Source organism: Microplitis demolitor, chromosome 2 (assembly GCF_026212275.2).
Source record: "Microplitis demolitor isolate Queensland-Clemson2020A chromosome 2, iyMicDemo2.1a, whole genome shotgun sequence".
Taxonomy (NCBI): domain Eukaryota; kingdom Metazoa; phylum Arthropoda; class Insecta; order Hymenoptera; family Braconidae; genus Microplitis; species Microplitis demolitor.
In genome coordinates, this window is record NC_068546.1 from 22,586,896 (window position 1) to 22,612,844 (window position 25,949).

Below are 25,949 nucleotides of genomic sequence, written 5' to 3' on the forward strand. Positions count from 1 at the left end.
ATCATCAAATTGTCATTGAGTTTGAGGTTTTAATTAAATAAGAAATAATAAATTACCTGATAATAAGTAACATCTAGTGAAAGGATCACCAGTATTGCCTTCCAAGCAGCTGCAAATCGGATTGTGATTGACGACTTGGCATTTAGCGTTTTGTCCACAAGTACCAGGACAAGGATCTTGACACTTGTTGTTCAAACAAGCACGGGTTAAAGGACACTCAGCACTGGTGACACACTCGGGTCTACAAGCTGGTGGACTTCCGAAGAATCCTGGTGAGCATGAACAGACGGCATGATCTTCAACTACTCGACAAATGCTGTTGGATCCACAAGGTGATGGAGAGCACGGTTGCTTTGGTGTGTCTTCTTGCTTGAAGGGTCTGCATGCTGAGAATGGATTTCCTGTGCTACCTGGTGGACAACTGCACATTGGAATATGATTTACTACATCACAGCGTGCGTCAGTGCCACAGGTTCCGGGACATGGGTCAACACAGCGTTGGTTAATACAGGAGTTAACTCGTTGACAATCGGAGTTCATCGTGCACTCTGGACGACAGAAACTGTAAGGATCGCCTTGGTAGTCAGGCAAACATGTGCAGACTCCTGCATTGCAGAGAGCGTTCGCTCCACATGGTGACGGGTTGCAAGGATCTTCTGGCTGCTTCGGTTGTTCGATGATCTGGGAGCAAAGTGTGAATGCATCTCCAGTAAAACCTTCGCGACAGAGACACGTGGGGATGTGATTTTGTACTCGGCATTCAGCATCTTGTCCACAAGATCCGATACAAGGATCGCGACACTTTTCAGAAATACAGGCTTGAGTTGAAGGACAATCTGTGTTGACAACGCACTCGGGTCGACAGTTTGGAGGCGACCCGATGTAATTATTCAGACAGGAACAAGCAGCTTGGTCACCAACTCTTCGGCACTCGGCATTAAGTCCGCATGGATTTGGAACACACGGATCACTGGGTCTTGTTGGTGGAACTTCGACAGCTTGGTAGCATCGAGAGAATGGATCACCAGTAGTACCAGCTGGACAACTGCACAGAGGATTGTGATTGATGACACGGCAGTCTGCTCCAAGTCCACAGGTTCCTGGACACGGGTCATTGCATTTGTATTTATAACACGCGCGATTCTGAGGGCATTCTGTGTTTACTACACACTCTGGTCGACAGTTTGGTGGCGCTCCGACGTAATTAGCTTGACATGTACACACAGCTTGACTGTTTACCGTGCGACAGAGGCTGTTGGGACCACATGGAGATGGATTGCATGGATCTAGACTCACTCCTGGAGTAGTTGATTCTTGCTGAAGTGTACAGGAAGTGAAAGGATCACCAATAAATCCTGGCAAGCATGTGCAAGTTGGTATGTGGTTAATAACTGAGCACTGAGCTTGAGTACCACAGACTCCAGGACATGGATCTTGGCATTTATTTCTCTCGCAAGCTTTGTTCGTTGGACAATCGGAGCTGAGAATACATTCTGGTTGACAGCCTTCGTAAGGATTGCCACGATAATCATCAATACAAACACAAGCGCCTGCGTTGTCTCGTTGCTGGCAGATCGCATTGGGTCCACAAGGTGATGGCTCGCATGGGTTGATCGTTTCTTCTTGTTCAATCATACATTGGACAAATGGATTGCCTGTGTAACCGCTTGTGCAGCTGCAGGTGACTGCGTGATTTATGACTCGACACTCAGCGAAGTCTCCGCAGGATCCTGGACATGGATCCACGCAGCGAGAGTTGATGCAAGCTTGATTTGAAGGACAGTCTGGGTTGATCAGACACTCTGGTCGGCATGAAGGCGGAGATCCGATGTAATTTGGTAAGCATGAGCATGAAGGAATTCCATTGATGTTTTGACATTGAGCATTCGGGCCACATGGTGATGGTGAGCAAGGATCTTCTGGCACTTTAGGTTGTACAGGAATTTCGTAGCAGCTTCTAAATGGATCCCCAGTTTGTCCAGGTGGACAACTGCAGATTGGCGAGTGATTTATGACTTCACATCGCGCACTGAGACCGCAGGAACCAAGACATGGATCGGTACATTTATTACTGATGCACGCGCGTGTTGGTGGGCATTCAGAGCTCATCAGACACTCGAGTCGACATAATGGCGGTGTCCCTAAGTATCCTGTGAGACAGGAACAGACTGGATGATTATCAATATTGCGACACTGGCTATTAGGTCCACAAGGTGACGGTGAACAAGGATCTGGTCTGTCTTCGGGTTTCTGTGGCTGTACTCTGCAATTGACAAATGGATCTCCAATGAGTCCTTGACGACAAGAGCAAACTGGTATGTGATTTACAACATCACACTCAGCATTCTGGCCACATCTTCCTGGACAAGGATCAACACACTTGTTACGAAGACACGATTTATCTCTAGGACATTCAGAGTTCAGTACACACTCAGGTCGACACTCTTCATAAGGATTTCCAAAGTACTCTGGCAAGCACTCACAGTCACCAGCTTTGCAGATGGCATTAGGTCCACACGGTGAAGGACTGCAAGGATCTGATTGCAATGGCGCTTGCGTACTCGGTGGCACGAGTGAACATTCAGTGAAAGGATCACCAGTGAATCCTTGCATGCATGTGCAAACTGGTATGTGATTCAAGACATGACATTGCGCATTGAAACCGCAAGAACCAGCACAGGGATCTTGGCACCGTTGATTAACACAAGCTAGATGACTCTTGCACTCTGAACTGATGATGCACTCAGGTCGACATTCAGGTGGCACTCCAACATAGTTAGGAAGACATGAGCAAGCTGGATTACCAAAAACTATTTGACACTGTGAGTTAGGACCACATGGAGATGGTGTACAAGAAGGCGGCCTTGCTGTCGACGTTACTTCTACTGCAGTCTGCTGGGTGCAAAGTATAAATGGATCTCCAGTCAATCCAACAGGACATGTACATATTGGATTGTGATTTTTAGTCGTACACTGCGCGCGAACGCCGCAGGTATTTGGACAGGGGTCTGCGCACTTTTTGTTGATGCAGGCAAGATGAACTGGACACTCTGCATTGACAACACACTCGGGCCGGCAAGATGGAGGTGTTCCAACGTAGTCTGGTAGACATGTGCAAACTGCTTGACCATTTACAGTCCGGCATTTGCTATTGGGGCCACACGGTGATGGAGAACAAGGATCTTGAGGTATTGGAAGTTCTTTAGGCTCTTCACTGCAAGCGTAGAATGGATCTCCAGTGTATCCAGGTGGACATTGACATTTAGGCACGTGATTTTCTACTTGGCAAATAGAGAAAGCTCCACATGTTCCTTGGCATGGGTTAGTACACTTGAACCCAACGCACGCGAGGTGTGGAACACAGTCATCATTTACTTCACATTCGCGATGACATCCTCGGCGACTGTCATAAGGATCACCGATAAAATCTGCTGGACAGGCACAAGCTCCCGCGCCGTTACGTTCTCTGCACTGGGCGTTTGGTCCACAAGGATTTGGTAAGCAGGGATTTGATGGTCCAGGTTCGGGTATTGATGGCAGTATCGGTGTGCACTGAGTACTTGGATCTCCAGTGTACCCTTCAGAGCATGAACAAACTGGAGAATGATTCAAGACTGAACATCTTGCCATGTCTCCACAAGCACCTGGACAAGGATTTTTACATCGTTGATTAATACATCCCATTGTTGATGGACATTCCGAGTTGTCTCTACATTCAGGTCGACAGTTTGGTGGTCTGCCCAAAAAGTTTGGTGAGCAAGAGCAAGCTGGCTGTGAACCAACAACTTTGCACTGTGAATTAAGACCACAGGGATTAGGTGAGCAAGGATCAGTTTCTTCTTTCGAAGGTCCAGATGTTATTATCTCAGCTTTACTGCAAGCAACAAATGGATCTCCAGTATACCCATTAGCACACGTACATATTGGACTATGATTAACAACAAGGCACTTGGTGTTCTCTCCACAAGCTGACTGACAAGGATTTATACATTTATTATTCACGCAAGCTTTGCTTCTTGGACATTCTGTGCTGATTGTGCACTCTGGTCTGCATGTCGGAGGAGTTCCAATGAATCCGCTCTTACATGAACAAACTGCATGGCCATTCAATGTCCTGCAGTTGCTGTTGGGTCCACAAGGTGAAGCCTCACATGGATCAGTAACTGGAGACTTTGTAACAATTTCCAGCACTGAGCAACCTGTCGTAGGATCTCCAGAGTATCCAGCCACGCAAGTACATGACGGCGCGTGATTGACTACTCGACAGGAGGCATTGGGACCACAAGTTCCAGCACAAGGATTGATACATTTGTTTCTCAAGCAAGCCTTCGTTCTTCCGCAGTCGTTATTTGTCACACACTCAGGTCTGCAACCAGTATATGGATCTCCAAAGTACTCAGGCATGCAAGTGCAAGATCCAGCTCCATTCCTTTCATTGCAAACAGCATTAGCGCCACATGGAGAAGGATCACAAGGTGTCCTTGGCTTCTCTGTAGTATAAGGCTCCTGCAGTTGAGGCGAACATTCAACAAATGGATTACCAGTGAATCCTGGATTACAATTACATACTGGATTATGTTTGACCACATTACAGAATGTGTTGACTCCACAAGACCCAGGACAAGGATCAGCGCATCGTTCTCTCTGACAAGCCAAATTACCAGGACACTCTTCATTGATAACACACTCGGGTCTACAGTTGGGAGCTCTGCCAACGTAGTTAGGAAGACAAGAGCAAGCTGGGAATCCATCTATCACCCGACACTGTGAGTTTGGTCCACAAGGTGAAGGTACACATGGATTACCACCCGGTTCTGGTCTAGGTGTCTTTGGTTCTTCTTGAAGACATCCCGAGAATGGATCACCAGTGTAGCCGTTCATACAAATGCAAACTGGATTGTGATTGATGACCTGGCAGCGAGCATTTACTCCACAAGTTCCAACGCACGGATCTTCGCAGCGTTGATTGATGCAAGCCTTATTCTGAGCGCAGTCAGTGCTGATCACACACTCAGGTCTGCAAGTCGGTGGACTTCCGATGGTTCCTGGTTGACATGAGCAGACTGCATGGAAGTCGATCACCCGGCAGTTGCTGTAAGGTCCGCAAGGTGATGGTTCGCAAGCGTCTTCAGGACTTGGTGGTACTGGTTGTGGTACGTAGCAAGATGTCAATGCATTGCCAGTGTAACCTGACAGGCAGCTACATGAAGGTTGATGATTAAATACTTGACACTGAGCGTTAAGTCCACATGCACCGACACACGGGTCTTTGCATTTATTGTTCATGCAGGCCTTCGAGTGAGGACAGTCTGAATTTTGAACACACTCAGGTCTGCAGCCTTCATACGGATCTCCAGTGTAATCTGGCAAGCATGTGCATGAGCCAGCGCCGTTTCTTTCATTGCAAATTGCATTAGAACCGCAGGGAGATGGATTGCAAGGTTCACTTGGAGGCGCTACTGGTGTCATTTCTCGTGGATTACATGCCGAGAACGGGTCGCCTTCAAATCCTTCTTGACACTGACAAATTGGCCGATGGTTTCTGACAATACAGTTGGCATTGATGCCGCATGAACCGACACATGGGTTCACGCAGCTGTTTTGCAGACACGCGAGGTAGTTAGGACAGTCTTGATTAATCAGACACTCGGGTCTGCAGTTTGGTGGAGCACCAAACATTCCTGTGAGACACGAACAAACTGGACGATTATTCTGGACCCGGCACTGGGCATTTGGTCCACATGGTGAAGGCACGCATGGATTGGTCGGCTCAACTTGTTTAGGAATTTCAGTGCACTGTACAAATGGATCTCCTGTATGTCTTTCTGGACAACTGCATATTGGATTGTGGTTACTGACTTGACAGAGCGCATTGTACCCACAAACTCCTTGACAAGGATCGCTGCATTTTTGATCAATGCAAGCAAGATGTGGTGCACATTCTGAGCTCACGAGACACTCTGGTCTACATGATGGTGGAGTTCCTCTGTATCCTGGACTACAGGAGCAGACCGCACGATCGTTGGCCACTCTGCAGATACTGTACGGGCCGCACGGTGATGGTGTGCATGGATTCTGTGGTGGAACGTTTACTTTTTCAATTTTACAGGTCTGGAATGGATCTCCCGAGTATCCTGGAAGACATGAACATGTGGGGATATGATTGGATACTTCGCATTGAGCATTGAAGCCACAGATTCCTGGACACGGGTCTCTGCAGTGTTGGTTCAAACAAGCTAGATGATTAGCACAGTCCGAGTTTATCATACACTCTGGTTTACAACCACCGACATAAGGATTACCAACGTACGGTGGTATGCAAGTGCATCTTGAGATTCCATTGACTACGTTGCAGATCGCATTGTTGCCGCAAGGTGATGGATTGCATGGATCTTCAGGCACTGCAGGTTGAACAGGAACTGGAGTACAACCAACGAAAGCATCACCTTCGTAGCCGGGTTTACATGAGCAGTAAGGCGTGTGATTAATGATAGCGCACTCGGAATTGGGTCCGCAGCTGTGAGGACAAGGATGAATGCACTTGTTGGCAACGCAGGCCTGGTCGATTGGACATTCCTGGCTGATAAGACACTCTGGTCTACAGTTTGGTGGGCTACCGATGAAAGTACTCTGACATGAGCACACTGGGCGACCCATCTTCACTTGGCAGACTGAGTTAGGTCCGCATGGAGATGGATGACATGAGGATATTGGCTCCAGGTCTTTTTCTTCTATTGGAAGACAAGCAACGAATGGATCTCCTTGATAAGTTGCTGGACAGCTGCAGACTGGGTTGTGATTTATGACTGAACACAAAGCGCCGTGGCCGCAAATTCCGTGACAAGGATTCACACATTTGTTGTTTATGCAAGCTTGGATTTGCAGACAGTCTGAGCTGACGATACATTCTGGGTTACAGAGAGGTGGACTTCCGCGGAAGTCTGGTAGACATGAGCAAATCGCGTAACCTAGTGGTGATATAAGACATCTGCTGTTTGGTCCGCAAGGTGATGGGTCGCATGGATTTGACTGAGGTATCGATACGATTCCTGTTTCTTTGTGTGGGTAGCAATGGACGAATGGGTCTCCAGACAAGTGAGCGTCACAGTAACAAACTGGGTAATGATTTATTACATCGCAGGAAGCTCCAGTTCCACATGCGCTGTGACATGGGTCAACGCACTTGTGATTAGAGCAAGCTTTTATCAACGAACAGTCGGAATTTTGTACACACTCGACATGACAAGCAAAGAATGGGTTGCCTGAGTAGCCTTCCATACACTCGCAAGTCGTGGCTCCGTGATTTTCGCGGCAAATTGCATTAGCTCCGCACTGAGTAGTGCTGCAGGGGTCTCGGTGTTCGACGTCTTCAGGAATACATCCTTGATAAGGATTGCCGAAGAGTCCGATAGGGCAACTACAGACTGGCTGATGCCAGATGACTTCACAGTTGGCATTGACTCCACACGTTCCCAGACAAGGATCCGCGCACTTCCAACCAATACACGCGTGATCGAATGGACAGTCGCTGTTGCAAAGACACTCTGGGCGACACCAAGAATTGTCCTGGACATCGCAGCCTCCGCACATGGCAACCTGGTCAGTGTAAGTCTCGCAGTAATCGAATTGTCCGCACGGAGACGGCGAGCATGGGTGCGTAATATTGGGATATTTGTCCATAACAATACTAGGCTTAGGTGAGCAGCGTATAAATGGATTACCAAAGTAATTTTGTTGACAGAGACAAGTCGCGGTATGATACGAAACTCTGCACTCGGCATTGATACCACAAATATTACCAAGACTGCATGGGTTCACGCACTTCATGTTCAGACAAGCTTTGTCATTAGAACAATCAGAGTTTGTCATACACTCTGGATGACAACCGGTCTGAGGATCACCCAAAAAGTCAGGAAGACATGAACAGACTGCGCGGTTCTGTAATACTTGACACAAAGTGTTCTGACCACATGGATTTGGATAGCAGGGATTCTTCACTGGCTCCGGTACCATTGGAGCTGAGCATCTGAGTATTGGATTGCCGTAGAGTCCTTCTCTGCAGTAACAAACTGGGTGATGTAAGTCCACGCGACAATTAGCATTGACTCCGCAAGCTCCATTGCAAGGGTTCTGACACTTGTGACCGATGCAAGCGTGAGTTAACAAACAGTCATCGTCTTTAGTACACTCGAAGCTATCGCAGCCAGCTGGACTCGTTGGATCTCCAGAAGTACCTGGTGAACACTCGCAGATTGCTTTATTGGAACTGGTCACCCGGCAAATAGCATTACGACCGCATGGGTTCGGTTGGCAGACACTGTTCGGTGGCTCATAGCATCCTACATAAGGATTACCAGTGAATCCTTGCTTACAGTAACACTGCTCGCGATTCTCTGATACATAGCAGTCTGAATTGGCTCCACAAGGTCCAGGTTGACACAATGGCTCCACAGTACTGACAGCACACTCTTTGTATGGATTACCAACAGTATTTTCTGGACAGTAGCACGGTGGCGAGCGATTAGTATCGCAGACAGCGCCGTGGCCACAAGGATTAGGTTCACAGGGATGTGTCTGCTCGACGCAGCCTCTGATAGTATTTGGACTGTCAATAAAACCTGGAAGACACGTGCATTTAGCAATTCCGCTTTCCAAAATAGTGCACCTAGTATTAGGACCACATGGTGATGGCTCGCAAGAATTATCCGGCAGCAAGCATGGACTCGCTGGAGGATTTCCTTCGTAACCTGGAACGCAGAAGCACGTGATCTGGCCTTGAATGACCCGACAGCCTGAGTTGGGACCGCATGGGTTTCCTTGACACTTGTCACCTTCAGGCACGCAGTGCTCGAATGGATTTCCGGTCATTCCTTTAGGACAGAAGCAAATTGGATCTCCATTGTCCACTTCGCACATCGCTTCCAAGCCGCATGGGTTTGGAACACAAGGATTCGATGTCCCGAATCCGGATTCTTCGCATGCTACCTGCGGGTTTCCTTGATATCCTGGCAAGCATCTGCATCTTGCAGTATGATCTTCAGCATAACATTCCGCGTTGCTACCGCAACTGTCTTCAAAGCACGGATTTATGCATCTGCGATTCAGTCGGTCGCATAATTTATTCGGTGGACAGTCTTCATTGTACTGGCACACGTCTCCAGTGCTCGATACTGCGATTTAAAATACAATTTTAATTATAAGTACCTACTAAATTATTCAACATATCATTAAATACTCACCAGGCTTACAAAGACTGAACCCATTGCCATGATATCCTTCCTCGCAGCTGCAATCAGCGCCATGGTTGGTATTTATGCAGACAGCATGAGCAGCACAAGGATTCCTGATGAGACAGGGCTCTTGGCAAATGTGTCCGACGCAGGTTTCCGTCAGCGTGCAATCTCTGTCACTAGTGCAACCAGCTAAGAAAATAGATAAAGGCGAAGGTGCCCATAAAGACCCAGTGCAAACTCGAAGAAGAAGTACCAGAGTGTAAATATTATAATAAATAATTAAAAATTTTTATTTTAAGACAATTTAAATTCTTCGAGTTATCAAACAATGTGCCAGTGTCATGTGTCAAAATTTTACACGTGACAAAATTATTTCTTATTTTAAATTGTGTATAAAACATTTTTTTCTCTGCATTTATTGTATTTACACTGCATATATATACAAGTGATAATGAAAATAAATATACCTTTTATACAAGAGTTCGTCGACGGGTCGCATTGATGTCCTGGTGGGCAGTACGGGCATCCGGGTGATTTATCATCAACTACAAATAAAATATAATAAATTTTTGACAGCAGGTCTAATCAGGATGTGAATAAGATGGAGATAAATCTGATGATTGGTTACCTTTGACGCAAACTGGCCGATGGTCCTGGACATGACATTCCTCGACGTAATCGCAGGGATTTCCCAGAGTACAAGGATTCAAACACTGACTATTTATGCAGGCGAGTTGCGAAGGACAGTCGTCGTGCTGCGTACACTTGACATCTATTAAAATGAATACTAATTAGACTCCTGGTCGTTGGGAACTAGACTATGTTTAAATAGTAAATAAATATTCAGGGATTTATTATTTAAAAAATAAAAAAAAATATATTCAAGTTCTACGTGAATTTAATAGTTATTAAAAAAAGCCCAAATGCTGGAGAATAAGATAAAGGACAGAGTAAGTGGAGATTTTCTTTAGCGTACTGATAAAAGGCTCCAGACTGTGCCAGTATAGGGCTGGTATTTTAAAAAGAAACAAAAAATATAAAAGATTTTTATTTTTTATTAATAGTTGAGCTGTAATTCCTTGTAATCGCCGGTAATTTATCTTGATGGGTGTCCTCAGGTGCCTGAGTAAAGGCCTGAGGATTAATATTAATACAATAGAAGACAAAACGGGTTATTAAATAAATAAATACATTAAGCAAGCGTGTACTATGGTAATGTACTGCTATTAATAAAGACTATTTTATCAGCACAATCCTACATGTCTAACTACCATGCATTATTTATCACAAAAGCTGTAGAGGTAAAATACTGTCAGAGGTGTTGCTGTTTCTTGGTGTATTAATATTAAATAAATAAATATGAGTATTTATTATTTATATTTCATTTTGTTTTTTATTTTGCAGAGACAGATGCAACGGAAGGAGTGAAATAATAAATGGTGTTCCAGTAGGGCCGCGTGTCGGCAGAAGGTCAAGCTTATCGGTAATAGTCAGAGGGCACACAGATCCAGATCACAATACAAGAACCTGAAATAAATTTAAACGGACAACCAAGAGACTGATATAAGTTTATCTTTTATCAGGAACTCCTCCACAAATAGGTATCAAGACATATGACCAGACCATTGAGACCAGGCAAGTTTATAAAAGTTTTATAAGTTGATATGTAGAGTAGGAAAAAATAGCCCGGATGTCATAGGACATGGAAATGGTGAGCAAGATAATAATGATAACATGATCATTTAATGAACAGTTATTATAATAATAATGATGATGGTTATTTAATAATAAATATTATTGTATATTGTGGTGAGGTTGATGTTCTGCTGATCAGTAGTTCTGTTGTTTACCTTTCATGCATCCGTATTTAGTATCAGGCACAAAACCAAGGGGACAGAACTTGCAGACGGGCTTGTGATCCTCGACGTAACAGGGGGCATCTGCCGGGCATGTCGAGTTGCTGCATGGGTCCACACATCTATAGTTCCGGCAGGCGAGGTCTGGTGAGCAGCCACTGTCTCGTAGGCAAATGGACAGGGAAGGATTGCAGTTCTGGGTGCAAATGCATATGGGACGATGGTCTAGTACGTCGCAGAGTTTGTCTGCTGGACAAGGTGCGTTTGGTTTCGCACGTGAGGTACACGGGTTCTGACATTTGCCATGAATGCAAGCGGCGTTTGATGGGCAGTCGACGTCACGCGCACAAGATGCTGTGTCTGGGGCACAAGTCAGCTCCCCGATGTCATTGACAACGAACCCGTGCTTGCAAACGCACATGGGCTGGTGGTCGCGCACTTGGCAACGTTTGTTTGGTTCGCAGCCGTGGCTGCTGCCGGTGAGGATCGACGACGTGCTGCTGATGCTCGTTGACGTGATGGTTGCCATACATGGATCCCGACACTCTCCAGTTGTTCCGCTGCATGCCAGAGTTTCTGGGCACTCCAGGTCTGTCGTGCACTCGATACGCGGTGGTTCTGGGCGCGGATATTGTGAAGTACATTTTGGATCTGGTTTACATGACGTCTGGGGCATCCCAACATAACACTGCGGACATGTACATCGCGGCTTGTGCAACACCACTCGGCACAACGCGTTCTTCCCACAAGCACCGCGTAGTGCACATGGATCCAGGCATTGAAGATTTATACATGACTTCTCGTTTGGACACTCCGAGTCACTCGTACACTCTCGTTCTAATCAATTGGATTTCATGACGATTTATAGTTTGTTTTTTTTTTTTTTTAAGTTTGGTTTTTTTTTACAGGGTAGGGGAAATTTTGCAATTGGGTAGACGGGGTTCAGGTGGTAGGAGAGGAAAAAAAAGAAAAAATAAAGCAATTTATATAGAATATTGGAGTGATGTTGGAGAAAAAATTTCTCACAAATAACACAAAACCACATGCTTTCGCGTATTTATAATAGATCAAACTTGTTCATTTTTTAAAAATTATAATTTACTTTTGTACCTTCGCGACGTAAAAATAAAAAATATATATTTAATGAGCCGTATCCTCAATAGAAATAGACGATAGCGTATATTTACAACACAAGCCCCCGGAAAGACTTTGAAAAGTAGAAAATAATGTGAAATATCACGGCACTGCGATTGTTTTTCAAGCATGGGTATACGAGAATGTTCTTACTGTCAAATAAATTTATAAAATCATATATTTACAACAACAAACAATAATAAAAATAACAAAACTACATACGTATAAATTAATTTAAGGACCAAGAACATTCTGCGTATGCTGTTATATGTGAGACACGCACAGGTGTATATAAAATTATGTACAATCCTAACAAATATATATACAAAAAAAAAAAATCTTAAACTGTCTGGGTGTAATTAAAAATAAATAAAATCTTTGCAGGCACCAGCTGCCTGGGTCACATCTGTCTCTCAGTGTTAACGAGTTACACTGTCATTACAAGTCTATCTATAGTTAAAAACGTTTATATTAATATTTTAATGACTAACGACACGGTTACAAAAAAAATTTTTAACTTAAAAAAAAAATTAAATAAACTACGCGTTAAAAACTATCGTTATCACAAAGTGCCGGATTAAATGAATTTATAATAATTAATTAGTCTTATTAATGTGTTAGTTAATTACGTACCTGTTTTACATTCAACATCTGGAGATCCAGTGGTACCTGGAGGACATCTACAGACAAAAATGGTACCGTCGCGAATACATTCAGCGCCCTTACCACAACCGATTGTTCTGCAGTCCAAGGAGCTACGATCGACGCTGCCTACAATTTAGAAAAAAAAATTATCAAGTCGTTGATCATCACGGATTATTATTTTGAATTTTATTGAGAACTTACATGCATGCATGGGATCACCAGCGGGATACTCTGGAGGACAATAACACTGCGGCTGATTTTTATAAACCCGACAGGCAGCGTTGACTCCGCAGCTGGTGTCTCTGCAAAGATCACCACCGTCGCAGATACAGACCTGATGAGGATCGCCGTAGCAACCTGCTGCGCAGCTACACTCGAACCCGCCATCTGTTTCGCGGCATTTAGCGTTGATACCACAAGGTCTTCGCTGGCATTCGTCGCTTCCGGGTTTGCAATTTATCTTCGGGTTGCCGTAGTGTCCTGGTGGACATGAGCACTGGGCCGTGCGATCAACAACGCGGCACTGGGCATTGAAGCCACAGACACTGTGTTGCAGACAAGGATTGGTACAGACTCCGTCGTCGCTGCATCTTTTAGTAGGCTCGCAATCTTCGTGCCGAAGACATTCCAGTTGGTAACATTCTTGACTAGGCTCACCTTGATAACCTTCTGGGCAGAGACAAACTGCGCGGTGACCTGAGACCTTGCAAAGAGCGTTGATACCACATGGAGAGCCATTGTAGAGACACGGGTCTTCACATTGTCCATTGTTGCAAGACAAAGACGTAGGACAGTCTCCATGAGTACGACATCCAGTTACACAGAGTCCAGAATCGCAGATGTACCCTTTCTTGCAGGAATTGTTGGCGTCGCACTTGATGCGACACTTGCCACGATCACAGATTTCACCACATGCGCAATTTTCATTAGTTGAGCAGCTTCTGACGCAGTACCCGATCTCATCGCACTCACAGACTCCATCACAAGGAGCTGGAGACTTGGTACAACTTATTAAGGCGTTTCCGTAGTAGTTTGGAGGACAGCTGCACTGAGCAGCGTGATTTACTACTCGACAACCGGCGCACTCACCGCAAGCTTTTCCACCCTCGCAGGGACTTCGGCATCTGCTGTTGATACATGACTCCTCACTAGGACAGGCATGGTCACTACGACATCCTATTTCGCAGATACGATTCTCGCAGATTTGTCCTGGAGAACAGTGATCGTCGGTGTTACAAATTGCTTTGCAGATTCCCGCTTCGCAGCGCTCGTCATTCAAACAATTTGAGTCACTTCTGCATGCCGCGTAGCAAGATCCTCCATTACAAACGTGACCAGGTGGACACGAGTCACCAGTACAAGGAATGAAGTTCCTGCGACATCCAGTCAAAGGATCGCCGATCAATGGAGCAGGACAGCTGCATTGTTTCTGATGATTGAACATTGCGCACTGCGCATTTGTTCCACAGCAATCTGGAAGACTGCATGGATCTATGCACTGATTGTTGATACAAGAAAGATTTTCCGCGCACTCAATATCAGCTCGGCAGCCAGCAAGACAGACAAGACCTTCGCAAATTTCACCACTGCGACAATCTTCGTCTTGGCGACAAAGCGCTCGACAGATTCCTGATGAATCACAACGTTCATTACTTAAACAGTTGGCATTGGAGGAGCAAACTGCGGTGCAGGTACCAGCTACACATGCCATACCTGTCAAACAGTCTCTGTTTGCTTGGCACAGAGGTCCTGGTGCTCGTAAACAAGCTATTCTTGCAGAAGGATTCGCCATAAAGCCATCAGGACACGAGCAAGAAGCTCGCTGGTTTGTCACAGTGCATTTAGCATTGGGGCCACAAGGTGTCAGATCACAGGGATTGACACACTTGTTTGAAGCACAGGCTTCATTGGCATTGCAGTCTTCATCGCCTCTGCATCCGTACGAGCACATATTATTCAAACAAATGTGTCCCAAAAAGCAGTCATTGTCTAGTCTACAAGTCAGAAGACAGTTTCCGCGGACACATTTCTCATTGTACGCACACTGATTATCAGAAGTACAAACTGGCAAACAAACATTGTCTCTACAAGTGTTACCATGGCTGCAATCTTCATGTCCATTACAAGAAACCGGAAGTCTTACGCACTCGACCTCTGAGTTTCCAGTGAATCCTGGAGGGCAGCTGCAACGTTTGATATGATTGTTGACAAAACAATCGGCATTTATACCGCAAGCCGTACGAATTTCGCAAGGATCAAGACACTGACCATTGAGACAACGGTCTGATAGATTGCACTCCTCGTCGGATTGACACGAAGGTCTGCAAATATTCTCGTAGCAATAAGTATTGGCAGGACACTCGGAAGAAGTTGCGCAGGCTGTCGGCAAAGGACGGCAGCCTACTCTGAGATCATTAGCGTCTCCATCGTAGCCAACTCTGCAGTTACAGGATGCTACGTGCTCACCTGGAGTACATTCAGCGTTAGGACCGCAGCGTATTCTTGAACACACGTCCGCGCACTTGGGCACGCCGTTTATTTCAATACATTTGGCAGTGACGGGACAGTCTACGTCTTTGAGACACTCAACTGGTGTCTGACAACCGCTGTTATAAGCGTCTCCAACTGTTCCCGGTTGGCAGTGACAGCGATAAGAGCCTCGTGAGTTGGTACAGACGGCTCCTGGTGCGCAAGGCGAATTGAGACAAAAGTCTATCAGCTCACAGCCACGCGTAGGCTCTCCAGTGTAACCTGGTTGACATGTGCAGACTTGGACGTGATGATTCGTCGAGCAGATGGCGTTGGACCCACATGGATTATGAGCAAGACAAGCTATCCTACATTTATGTAAATCGCAGATCTTCTCATCCGAACAGTCATCGTGGCTCTCGCACTCAATCGGTTGGCAGCCCATCTTGTCATCATAAGCGTCGCCGAAGAATCCTTGATCACAAGCACAAGTGGCCTTGTGATTATCAGACTTACATCCAGCATTTCTGCCGCAGAGAATTAACTCGCAAGCTTGACGACACTCCGCTTGGCCTAAATTATTTCTAACGCACTTTTCATCATACCCACAGTCGTTGTCTGTAGTGCAGCGTAACTCTTGAACACAAATATTATTTTGGCAGTATTGATACTCAGGACAAGTTGTATTTAATTTACAAGTTGGACGGCAGAGTCCATCGATACACAATTGGTCGGCAATGCAGTCTCTTATTGAAGTACACAAAGCAGTACAGATACCTCCGTTGCAAGAAGCTCCAGTTGGACACTGACTGTCAGTCTTACAGTATTGAACGGGTGTGCATCCCAGATTTGGATCTCCAGTGCCTCCAGGTTGACATGTACATACTGCTGAGTGATTGAGCGACGAACAGTCTGCACCGTGACCGCAGACATTGGGTACCGAGCATGGGTCCACACATTTGTTGTCAAAGCAAGCAAGAGAATGTCCACAGTCGCTGTGGTAATTACACTCGAACTTAATGCACTCTGTTTTAGGATTTCCTGAGCTTTGACTCGGGCAGCGGCATTCAGGAACGTGATTCCGTACAAGACATTCAGCATTGTGTCCACAAGTGTTTGGAATATCGCAAGGATTTCTGCATGTATTGTCAATGCAAGATGCTGATACAGGACAATCATTGTCTGCGAAACAGTCTCCAGGTAATTTGCAACCCAATCCAATTGGATCTCCAACCAATCCGTGTGGACATGAACAATAGAAAGATCCGTCAGTGTTCTGACAAACAGCAGTCGAGTGGCAAGGATGATCAAGACACTCATCAATGTCCACGCAAGTGTCTCCAATTAATCCGTACCCTATATGACATTGACAAACTGCATTATGTTTGACGGCAATACAATTACCGTAACCGCAATTTATTCGATTGCATGGACTAGCGCATTTGTTGCTCTCTGAATTACAGTACTTGTCTTTCGGACACTCGTTGTCAGTTAGACACTCGACTTTAAAGCATCCAGAAGCATCCCCGATGTAACCAGACTGGCACTGGCATCCAGCAACGTGATCTATCACTGAACAAATTGTGTTGGGACCGCAGTCAACAAGACTACAGGGATCAGCACAGCTGTAGTGTATGCAGGACTGCGAATCCGGACAGTCATGATGACTTTCGCACTGATGAGGAGTTAAGCAACCGGTGCCCACTGGATCACCGGCTGTTCCTTGAGGACACAGACATTTATATGTACCATGGAGATTAATACACTCAGCACTTGGATGACAAGGATGTTCTTCACACTCATTTATATCTAGACAAGTATCTGGACCGGCGATGAAACCATGACTGCACTTACATTTACCATTGATACAAATTTCATCTTTACGACACCCAGTGTCTGATGTACAGCCGATTTCGCAGCTTCCATCAATACACAGCTCACCAGGCAAGCAGTTTCCATTTCCATAGCAAACTTTAACACAGTAGCCGTTCTTACATCTTTCGCCGTGAGCGCAATCGTTTTTCGTAGCGCAAGAACACTGACAGAAGCCTTTGTCGCAGTAGTGTTGAGCTGGACAGTCTTGGTTCGAGTGGCAAACATTGGGAACACGTACACAGCCTTGCTGAGGCGTTGGGTTACCCGAGAAACCTGCGGGACAAGAGCAAGAAATCGCGTGATCGATGCAACTGCATATCGCATTAGCGCCGCAGACGTTTTCTTTGAGCCTGCATGGGTTTTGACATCTATTATTTATGCATGATTGATCTAACGGGCAGCTCTTGCTGCTACGGCATCCTAGTATACATACTCCATTATAACAAGTCTGGTCAGATTGACACTGGCTCGGTGTGACGCAAGGAATCGAGCAAAAGTTGTTGATACATTTTTCTCCACTAGCACAATCATCAGTAGATCTGCAAACAGCCCGACACTGTCCATCCAAACAATTACCATCATCACAGTCTGTTGAAGTCACGCAGTAATTCGTAGCACGTACGCAGCCATGCTGTGGACCCTCGACTGATGGAACGAATCGATTAACACATCGGCAAATTGGCTCGCCATTAATTATCTCGCATATTGCATTTTTGCCGCAGGCGTTTTCGCATGGGTTGATACAGCGATGATTCTGGCAGACTGATTGAGCTGGACAGTCTTTATTTGATACACAAGAACCTTCAGGTTGACATCCTGTAGTGTAAGGATCACCCACGTGACCAGGTTGGCACTGACAAACAGGAGAGTCGGCAGCACCGACCACGCAAATTGCCGTAGGATGACAGGGGTTTGGATTACACGCTTCGACGCCTACACACTCGACGTCAGCTACTGGGTTCGCTTTAAAGCCCGGAGGACATTGACAGACTGCACGGTGATCATTGGCAATACACACAGCGTTTGTACCGCAGGCATTTTCTTCACATACATCGTGACAAGTATGACTTAGACGGTCGCAGAGCTGCGTGGGCGGGCAGTCAATGTTGTAGACACAGGGAACTGGTTTGCACCCGTTTGCTGAGTCGTTTGGATCACCAGCGTACAGTCCTGGTGGACATTCGCAGTTTGCCACGTGATTATTGACTACGCAAAGTGCCCCAGGCCCACAAGTTACAAAATCACAGACTGGTAGACAAAGTAGAGTACCGTCATTAGAAGATCTGCATGTTTGATCTTCAGAGCACTCGGAGTCTGTTGTACATCTATTTTGTCTAGCACTCTGGCATCCTTGACGATCGTTCGGATTGCCCGTGAATCCAAGAAGACATTCGCAAGCTGCCTGATGATTATTAGCGATGCACTGAGAATTCTGTGGACACGTAAATGATTTGCATGACGGAATACATTTCAAAACACCCAAAGCATCCGGGCGACAGGCTGCGGTCGTATGACAGTCGCTGTCAGTTATACAGTCGGGTACTGATGGTTTCTCGCAGTTCGAACTCACGGGATTCCATTCGTATCCATCTTGACATTTACAAGTCGCGTGGCCACTTCCGTCGGGCTCGCAGCGCTGATAGGCGCCGCAAACTATTTTGCTGCATGGATTAATACAGTCGTAGATGCCATTGTCTAATAAAATGCAGAAGTAACCAGCAGCGCAGTCGGAATCATGTGAGCAGACTGGCGGTGCGATTGATCGGTCAGGTTGGCAACCATCCACTAGATTACTGGGATTTCCAAAGTAACCATCGATGCATATACAAGATGACACATGATTCTGCGTAACGCAGAGAGCATTGGGACCACACTGTAGTTTGCTACAGGCATCAACACACTTCCTTACGCCTTTACCCACTTGGAAACAAATCTGCTGAGACTCGCATTCAAGATCATTCGAGCAGTGGGCCTTCAGATGACATCCTTTAGCCAAATCATTTGGATTTCCTGTGTATCCTGATGGACAAGTACATGTGCCGTCTTGACAAACTGCTTTGGGACCACATTGTACGTCACTACACTTGCTAACGCAACTTCTTTCCACGCATCTATGGCTGTAGGGACACGGAACTTCATCGCTGCAGTGACACGTCGCTGGATCTGTGCACGGGCCTGACTCAATTGCCAGACAACCGACGAATGGGTTACCAAAGAAGCCTTCCTTGCATCTGCAATCATAACTTCCAAGCGTATTAAGACACACGGCATTTGTTCCGCAGGCATTTCCACTGCATTCGTTGATATCGTGACACTGAATATAAGGATTACCAGCAAAACCCGGTGGGCAGATACACTCGATAGCATTGGGTCCAGCATGACAGTGAGCATCTCTGCCGCACATTGAATTGGTACACTCTGATTTTTTCTGAGCGCCACATCCTTGGTACGGATTGCCACTCGTTCCCGGATTACAAACGCACTTGAAACCCGCTACATCATACTCACAGTGAGCGTTGTCCCCGCAAGTTGGTTCGCAACGTGGCGGCTCAATCGGCGGCATGCATAATAAGTCTGGATTACCAACAAAGTACGGGTTGCAAACACATTTATTTGTTTGCGGATCGCAACTTGCTCCAATTCCACAGACGACTCCTTCACATCTGCGCTTGCATCTTCCACCGATGCAGACACTGGGCTCCGCACATGTTACCTCCGGTGAACAGACGTCGGGAACACACTGACCACCCGGGAAAGGATTGCCCATAAAGCCTTCAATACATTTACAAGTCGGTCCGTCGTAAGAAACAATGCACTGGGCTCCGGCTCCGCAAACAAAGCCATCGCACTGTGAAACGCATTCATTATTCTTGCCCTCGGTGAATCCAACGACGCATCTACACCAGGGCACATGTTTGTCCGGCTCACAATAGGCATTCGGACCACACGGTACGTTATCACAAGGATTAACGCAGCTACCTTGTACACAAGCTAAATAATTCTCGCAGTCATTGTTGCCCGAGCACTCTTGCCGCGGCTGAATGGCACCAGTGCAACCAGCGCCGTATGGATCTCCCACAGTGCCTCTTGGACACTCGCAAATATGTCCGCCGCGATTATTCAAACAGTAAGCTCCATGACCGCAAGGATTGTTGATACATTCGTTAACGTCAACGCAACCGTGTTGAGGATCTCCTTCGTAACCGGTCTCGCACATGCATCTCGGTGGGTCGGTTGGCGTGCACTTAGCGTTCATACCACAAGGGAAACGATCACACGGGTTTTTACATCGATTACCATCCAAGGCATCCGTGTAGAATGGCGGAGGACATACACACTCACCTGGCTGTACGCATTTTTCATTCGGCTTGCATTCATTATCACTTGTGCATCGTTTTTGTGCTGGCGAGCATAAACCATTGTAAGGATCACCGCCATAACCGTGAGGACAAATGCACTCATAAGATCCCGGACGATTAATACATTCAGCTCCGTAGCCACATACTTGACGACCTTCTGTACACTCGTTAATATCTTCGCAAGATCCATCTGGCTGGGTGCTGTATCCCTTAGGACACGCGCAATAACTCACACCACCGGCAATCGTGATACACTCAGCACCTTTTGGACATGCTTCACCTTCAGAACAGCCCGCTAGCATGCATTTATCATTGACAATCTTATATGGCGGCTGACACTGGCACTCAATGCTGTTGCATTCTTCACACAGAGTAAATGGATTGCCGTGAAAACCTGGCAAACACTGACAGTCGTAACTTCCGGGTAAATTTTTGCATATCGCATTGACACCACACGGCGGTTTATCACGGTGTTCAAGACACTCGTTAATATCACGGCATTTGCCGGTTTCTGGATCTCGGGTGTAACGTTGCTGACAAATGCAAACATAACTACCAACAAATTCATCTTTTACACATTGCTCACCGGCAGGACACGGGGAATTTGGTCCGCATACATGTGGTACTGTTGTTTCTTTGCATCCGCCGTTGTAGGGATCCCCAGTAGTACCACTTGGACACTGACAGGAGAATGAACCCGCTTCATTGTTACATACAGCTCCCGGTGGGCAAGGATTTACTGCGCATTCATCTATATCCGCGCATCCTCCTTTCACGCCAGGTTTACCAGTAAATCCATTGCTGCATAGACAAGTAGCGATGTCATTTAATATCATGCAATGGGCGTTCGGGCCACATGATACGTCTTCACAAGGATCTATAATAATAATAATAATAATAATAATAATAATAATCGTAATAAATAAAATAATAACCCGTGTCATTAAATAAAATATTTAACTTACGTCTGCAGTCATTGCCAATATTTGGCTCCGGACAGAGACATCTTTTAGCTAAGTCACAAATAGCATTACCAGGACAGTCATTGTCAGCATCGCATGTCACAACTCCAACGCACTTGGTATAAGGATCAGGATCAGGTATCGTGTCCTCGGGACAAGCGCATGTATATCCACCATTGGTATTAGTACAAGTTGCACCATGACCGCAGGCGTCAGTCCTTGCGCACTCGTCCACATCTCAAAGTAAAACCGCAGATTAATCATAAACCTCCCACTCATATTTATACAATACTCATATGCATACCCAGCGAGTGTATAAATGCACGAGTATCTAGATGTTACTTTTAAACTAAAGTAATAAAATATAAAGTAAAAGTAATAGGTACCTATGCACTGCTTGAAGGCATTGCCGGAGTAACCGGGCTTGCATTGGCAACTGAAACCACCAGGCGTGTTGGTACATATTGAGTTTTTGCCACATCGTCCAGAGGGTCCATTGACCGGGTCACATTCGTTGATATCAACGCAGCCCGCGGCGATGTCATTGGGGTTGAACGTCCAGCCCTCCTCGCAGATGCAGTAAGCCTCATGTCCGTCGGGTTTGCAGTAGGCATGCTCGCTGCAAGTAACCGTCTCACATGGGGCTGGAAAATAAACGGGGCATTAATGGCTTAAATAAGGAAGAACAAGTCTCCTATGAACGTCATGAGCTTCTATACACCAGTCATATGTATATATAATATATAAGACCGAGTAACTTCCTCATATCTCAACGTCTTATCGGCAATCAGCATCTTGAGTCCAGCCCCGGGGCATAAAAATCCTATTGCATGCTTTACGATAGCAAGCAAATAAAATAAGATTACCAAGAGCTCACTACATCTCCTTTTATTCTATTGAATTTTATTTTAATTTATAATAGTATCTAGCGTATGTGTAAGTCCATGTACCTTTGCAGGGTATTTGCGGCGGAGTACCAACGAAACCGGTCTCACAGGAGCAGTGATAACTTCCTCGGGTGTTAATACACACTGAAGAGGGGCCGCATAGGTTCGTTGCGCACTCGTCGAGGTCCTCGCACTCGGCTCCAACGGCCTTGAATCCGTCCTTGCAGAAGCACTGGCCCTCGATGCACTCCGCGTTGTTGACGCAGTCAAAGTTTGACTTGCACAGGGTCGTTACGTCCGTCTGTTAATTATTCATTTAATTTACAACCGTTTACTTTACATTACTTACGAGGCTTTTACCGCCTCAATTTATTTTATCGCTCCAGATATAGCGTACGCGGTGTTAATTATAGAAAACTTTACCTGATCACAAGCTACCGCAGGACTTGGGTTTCCACTGTATCCTGGTGGACACTCGCAAGTGAACCCAGGAATGGAATTCCTGCATACTGCATTTGCGCCGCAGGGATTCTCTGGTCCATTACACTCGTCAATATCTAGATGACGATAATAATATTATTTAAATGATAATTATCAAACAGGTATTTAATGTTATTGCAGAATATAAATTAACACAGTTAGAGGAATATAAAATATATAAAATAAAGCTAAGATTAAAATCATTAGTTTAGCTAACCAGTGCAGCCTTTGTAAGGGTCGCCAGTATAATCCTGGTTGCATCGGCATATGTAGCTCCCAAGTGTATCCACACACTCGGAATTATCGCCGCAGGGATTTTTCTCGCATTCATTAACATCTGTTATACATCACACACAAATGGTTAATTATGATCAATTAGTTATGCCAGGAATTGTTTATTTAAATTATTTTATTTAATGATAATAATAATAATAATAAGTTAGATAATGATGTTACTGACTCTCGCATAAAATTAGTCCATGTCCCGTGAAACCTTGAGGGCACACACATTTATACGAGCCATAAATATTAATGCACTTGGCATTGGGCGCGCAGGCATTGTCGCGCAAGCATTCGTTAATGTCCGTGCAGCCTAGAACTGGATCACGCTGATAACCCGGAAGACATTGACACTCAAATCCGCCTTGAGTATTAACACAAGTGGCATCCTTGCCACACATATCATTAGACTCGCATTCGTTGATATCTGTCCCGATAAAATTAGTTACGTTAATTAAACGGCAAAGCATTATTAAGTTTACCTACGGCTTTAAATAATACTACACATTTAATTTAATTTAAATGCATGTAATTAGGGGTGACAAATTTTAAATTGACAACCGAATAACTGGACAAGCCACAAACCGAATCATTAAATGCGATTGATAATAATCATTACCGTTACAACCGCTGAATGGATCACCGTCCATACCATCAGGACAGTGACACTTGAAACCTCCATCAACGTTCGTACACAGAGCTGACCGTCCACATGGACTTCTTACACACTCATCAACGTCTCTGCAGTGGTCCTCCGGATTGCCTTCGAATCCATCGGGACACTCGCATCGATAACCGCCAGATAAATTAATACAGCGCGCATTGTGACCGCAACTTCCTGGATTATCGCATTCGTTTATGTCGTAACACTGAAAATTATTTTTTTACAAGATTGTTATTTTATTTATTCAGGTAGTGGTGAACTGATGGTGAATTAATGAGGCAGCTACTCACGTTTTCGTATGGATTTCCTGTAAATCCTTCGGGACATGTACATGTAAAATTACCAGGTACATTATGACAGAGTGAGTTTTCACCACATGAGTGAGGTAGCTGACACTCGTCAATATCCTCGCAGTGGACTTCGCCATCGCCTCTGTACCCTGGCTTGCATTTGCAGAGAAAATTTGCCGGTAAATTGCAGCACTCGGCATTCGCGACGCATCGGGACGCGAGAACTGGATCTTCGCATTCGTTTATGTCTAAAATCATACAACCGTTAAATCATTATATTACTGTACAATATATATAGGTATTTATATATATATATATGAAGTGAACCAGACAAGTTCTATACCGATATTATATATAACTGAACAAAACAATAAGGAAGAGTTATTTTATATAGATAGATTATTTCTTTATCTAGGTCTGTTGCTATTAAGTTGTTACCTTCGCAGGTAAAGCCATCGCCCCGGTAACCGGGGTAACAGGAACAGTGGAAACCACCAAGAGTATTCGTACAGTGAGCAAAAATATCACAGGGCCTGTATTTACACTCGTTCTCATCTGAAATTATTTATGGAGACATTAAAATCTTGAGCTAGAGTACTCTGGTAGTTATTTAAAACATCTACAAGTTAAAAGACATTTGAAATTGATGGTAAATTTAACAACTGGAATTCCGAGTTTACGATCTAATCCAACGGATTCTAAGTCTTACCATTAATCCAACGGTCTTAACTTACTTGAACATGTTATAAAAAAGTAATAATAATAACAGTGAGCACCATAAGGAAGTGGATAATTTTTACCTGGCACTTGACAATTACATCCGCCGAAACCGTCATTGCAATGGCAAACTGAGTCAAGGCAAACTCCGTTCTGACATTTTGTACCGTCCTCTTTAGTACAATCATCTGTAAAATAATATTAAATAATAAGTATATATAATTTATATGTTACTGTAATCCATATTTTCTTATACTACTTGTATGTTATATTTTTTCATGAAATTTAGAATGAAGTAAAGCCGCGGAATGAAGTTGTTTTATGAGCAGTGAGATGTGTGCGTGACTGGCCGATCACAAACTGCGTGACGAGCGTCGGATCATAACGGTAACGCCTGTGCCCACGCGGAAGACTCGGTACAAGTGAGTACAGGCTTACAGACATAGACTTTACTTAGTTACTTGCTGCAAAATTACTGAATACACTCGAGTGTAGTGAGAACCATGAGGAAATCAACGCGTCCTCTCATACTATTTTATTTAATATTTATTTTTTTACTTAACAAATAACAATATTTTCAGGCATTTCGTACAAATTTTTTACTGGGATTTATTTTCTCATGAACGGCCCGTAATTTAGCAATAAAATTTTACTGTGGGCAATCACGACAATCGTGCAACGAGGGGTCAAGCCACTAAATCAATTCCGCGGGTTCATTGGAAAACTGATGGGCAGGATGGGCTATCATCATCTTCGTCATCAGTATCCACTTATGAGGATCGTGATGACCTCATATATGTGATGAAGATGGTGAAGATGAAGATGAAGGACTGGCAAAAAATTTTACCTGAACATTTGAGTATTTGTCGGGCTTCGTCGGCCCCTTGATAACAATCGTTTTTTCCATCGCATATTCTCGAGAGTTCCAGTAATTGGAGTACATCCGTCGATGCGTTTACTTGACAACCGAAGTAACCGTCTTCTAAATTTAAAAAAAACACTTCTCTTTTGGGTCCTCGTCCAACTCCTCTTGCAGAGTCGGCCTAAAAATATTCGGTAAAAATTTTCTCTTAATTATTTTTTAAAAAAAGATATACAT

General features: G+C 44.9%; 1 protein-coding gene across 4 annotated transcripts in view; it reads right to left on the reverse strand.

The window, feature by feature from the left end:
- Window positions 1-25,949, reverse strand: part of LOC103579777 (uncharacterized) — a 64,538-nt gene that overhangs the window by 26,013 nt on the left and 12,576 nt on the right. For 3 of the 4 annotated variants that reach the window (XM_053742822.1, XM_053742825.1, XM_053742823.1), the window contains 18 exons: window positions 25,698-25,893; window positions 24,934-25,038; window positions 24,572-24,688; window positions 24,134-24,381; window positions 23,799-24,048; window positions 23,361-23,606; window positions 23,118-23,237; window positions 22,844-22,977; window positions 22,484-22,721; window positions 21,920-22,177; window positions 21,537-21,770; window positions 13,070-21,448; window positions 12,857-12,994; window positions 11,084-11,926; window positions 9,862-10,005; window positions 9,701-9,778; window positions 9,240-9,422; window positions 57-9,170 (listed from right to left, as the gene is read on the reverse strand). In XM_053742822.1, coding sequence (XP_053598797.1) covers window positions 57-9,170; window positions 9,240-9,422; window positions 9,701-9,778; window positions 9,862-10,005; window positions 11,084-11,926; window positions 12,857-12,994; window positions 13,070-21,448; window positions 21,537-21,770; window positions 21,920-22,177; window positions 22,484-22,721; window positions 22,844-22,977; window positions 23,118-23,237; window positions 23,361-23,606; window positions 23,799-24,048; window positions 24,134-24,381; window positions 24,572-24,688; window positions 24,934-25,038; window positions 25,698-25,893 — 21,025 coding nt within the window. The remainder of the gene's footprint in view (window positions 1-56; window positions 9,171-9,239; window positions 9,423-9,700; window positions 9,779-9,861; window positions 10,006-11,083; window positions 11,927-12,856; window positions 12,995-13,069; window positions 21,449-21,536; window positions 21,771-21,919; window positions 22,178-22,483; window positions 22,722-22,843; window positions 22,978-23,117; window positions 23,238-23,360; window positions 23,607-23,798; window positions 24,049-24,133; window positions 24,382-24,571; window positions 24,689-24,933; window positions 25,039-25,697; window positions 25,894-25,949) is intronic. The other variant, XM_053742824.1, reaches the window with a different exon arrangement.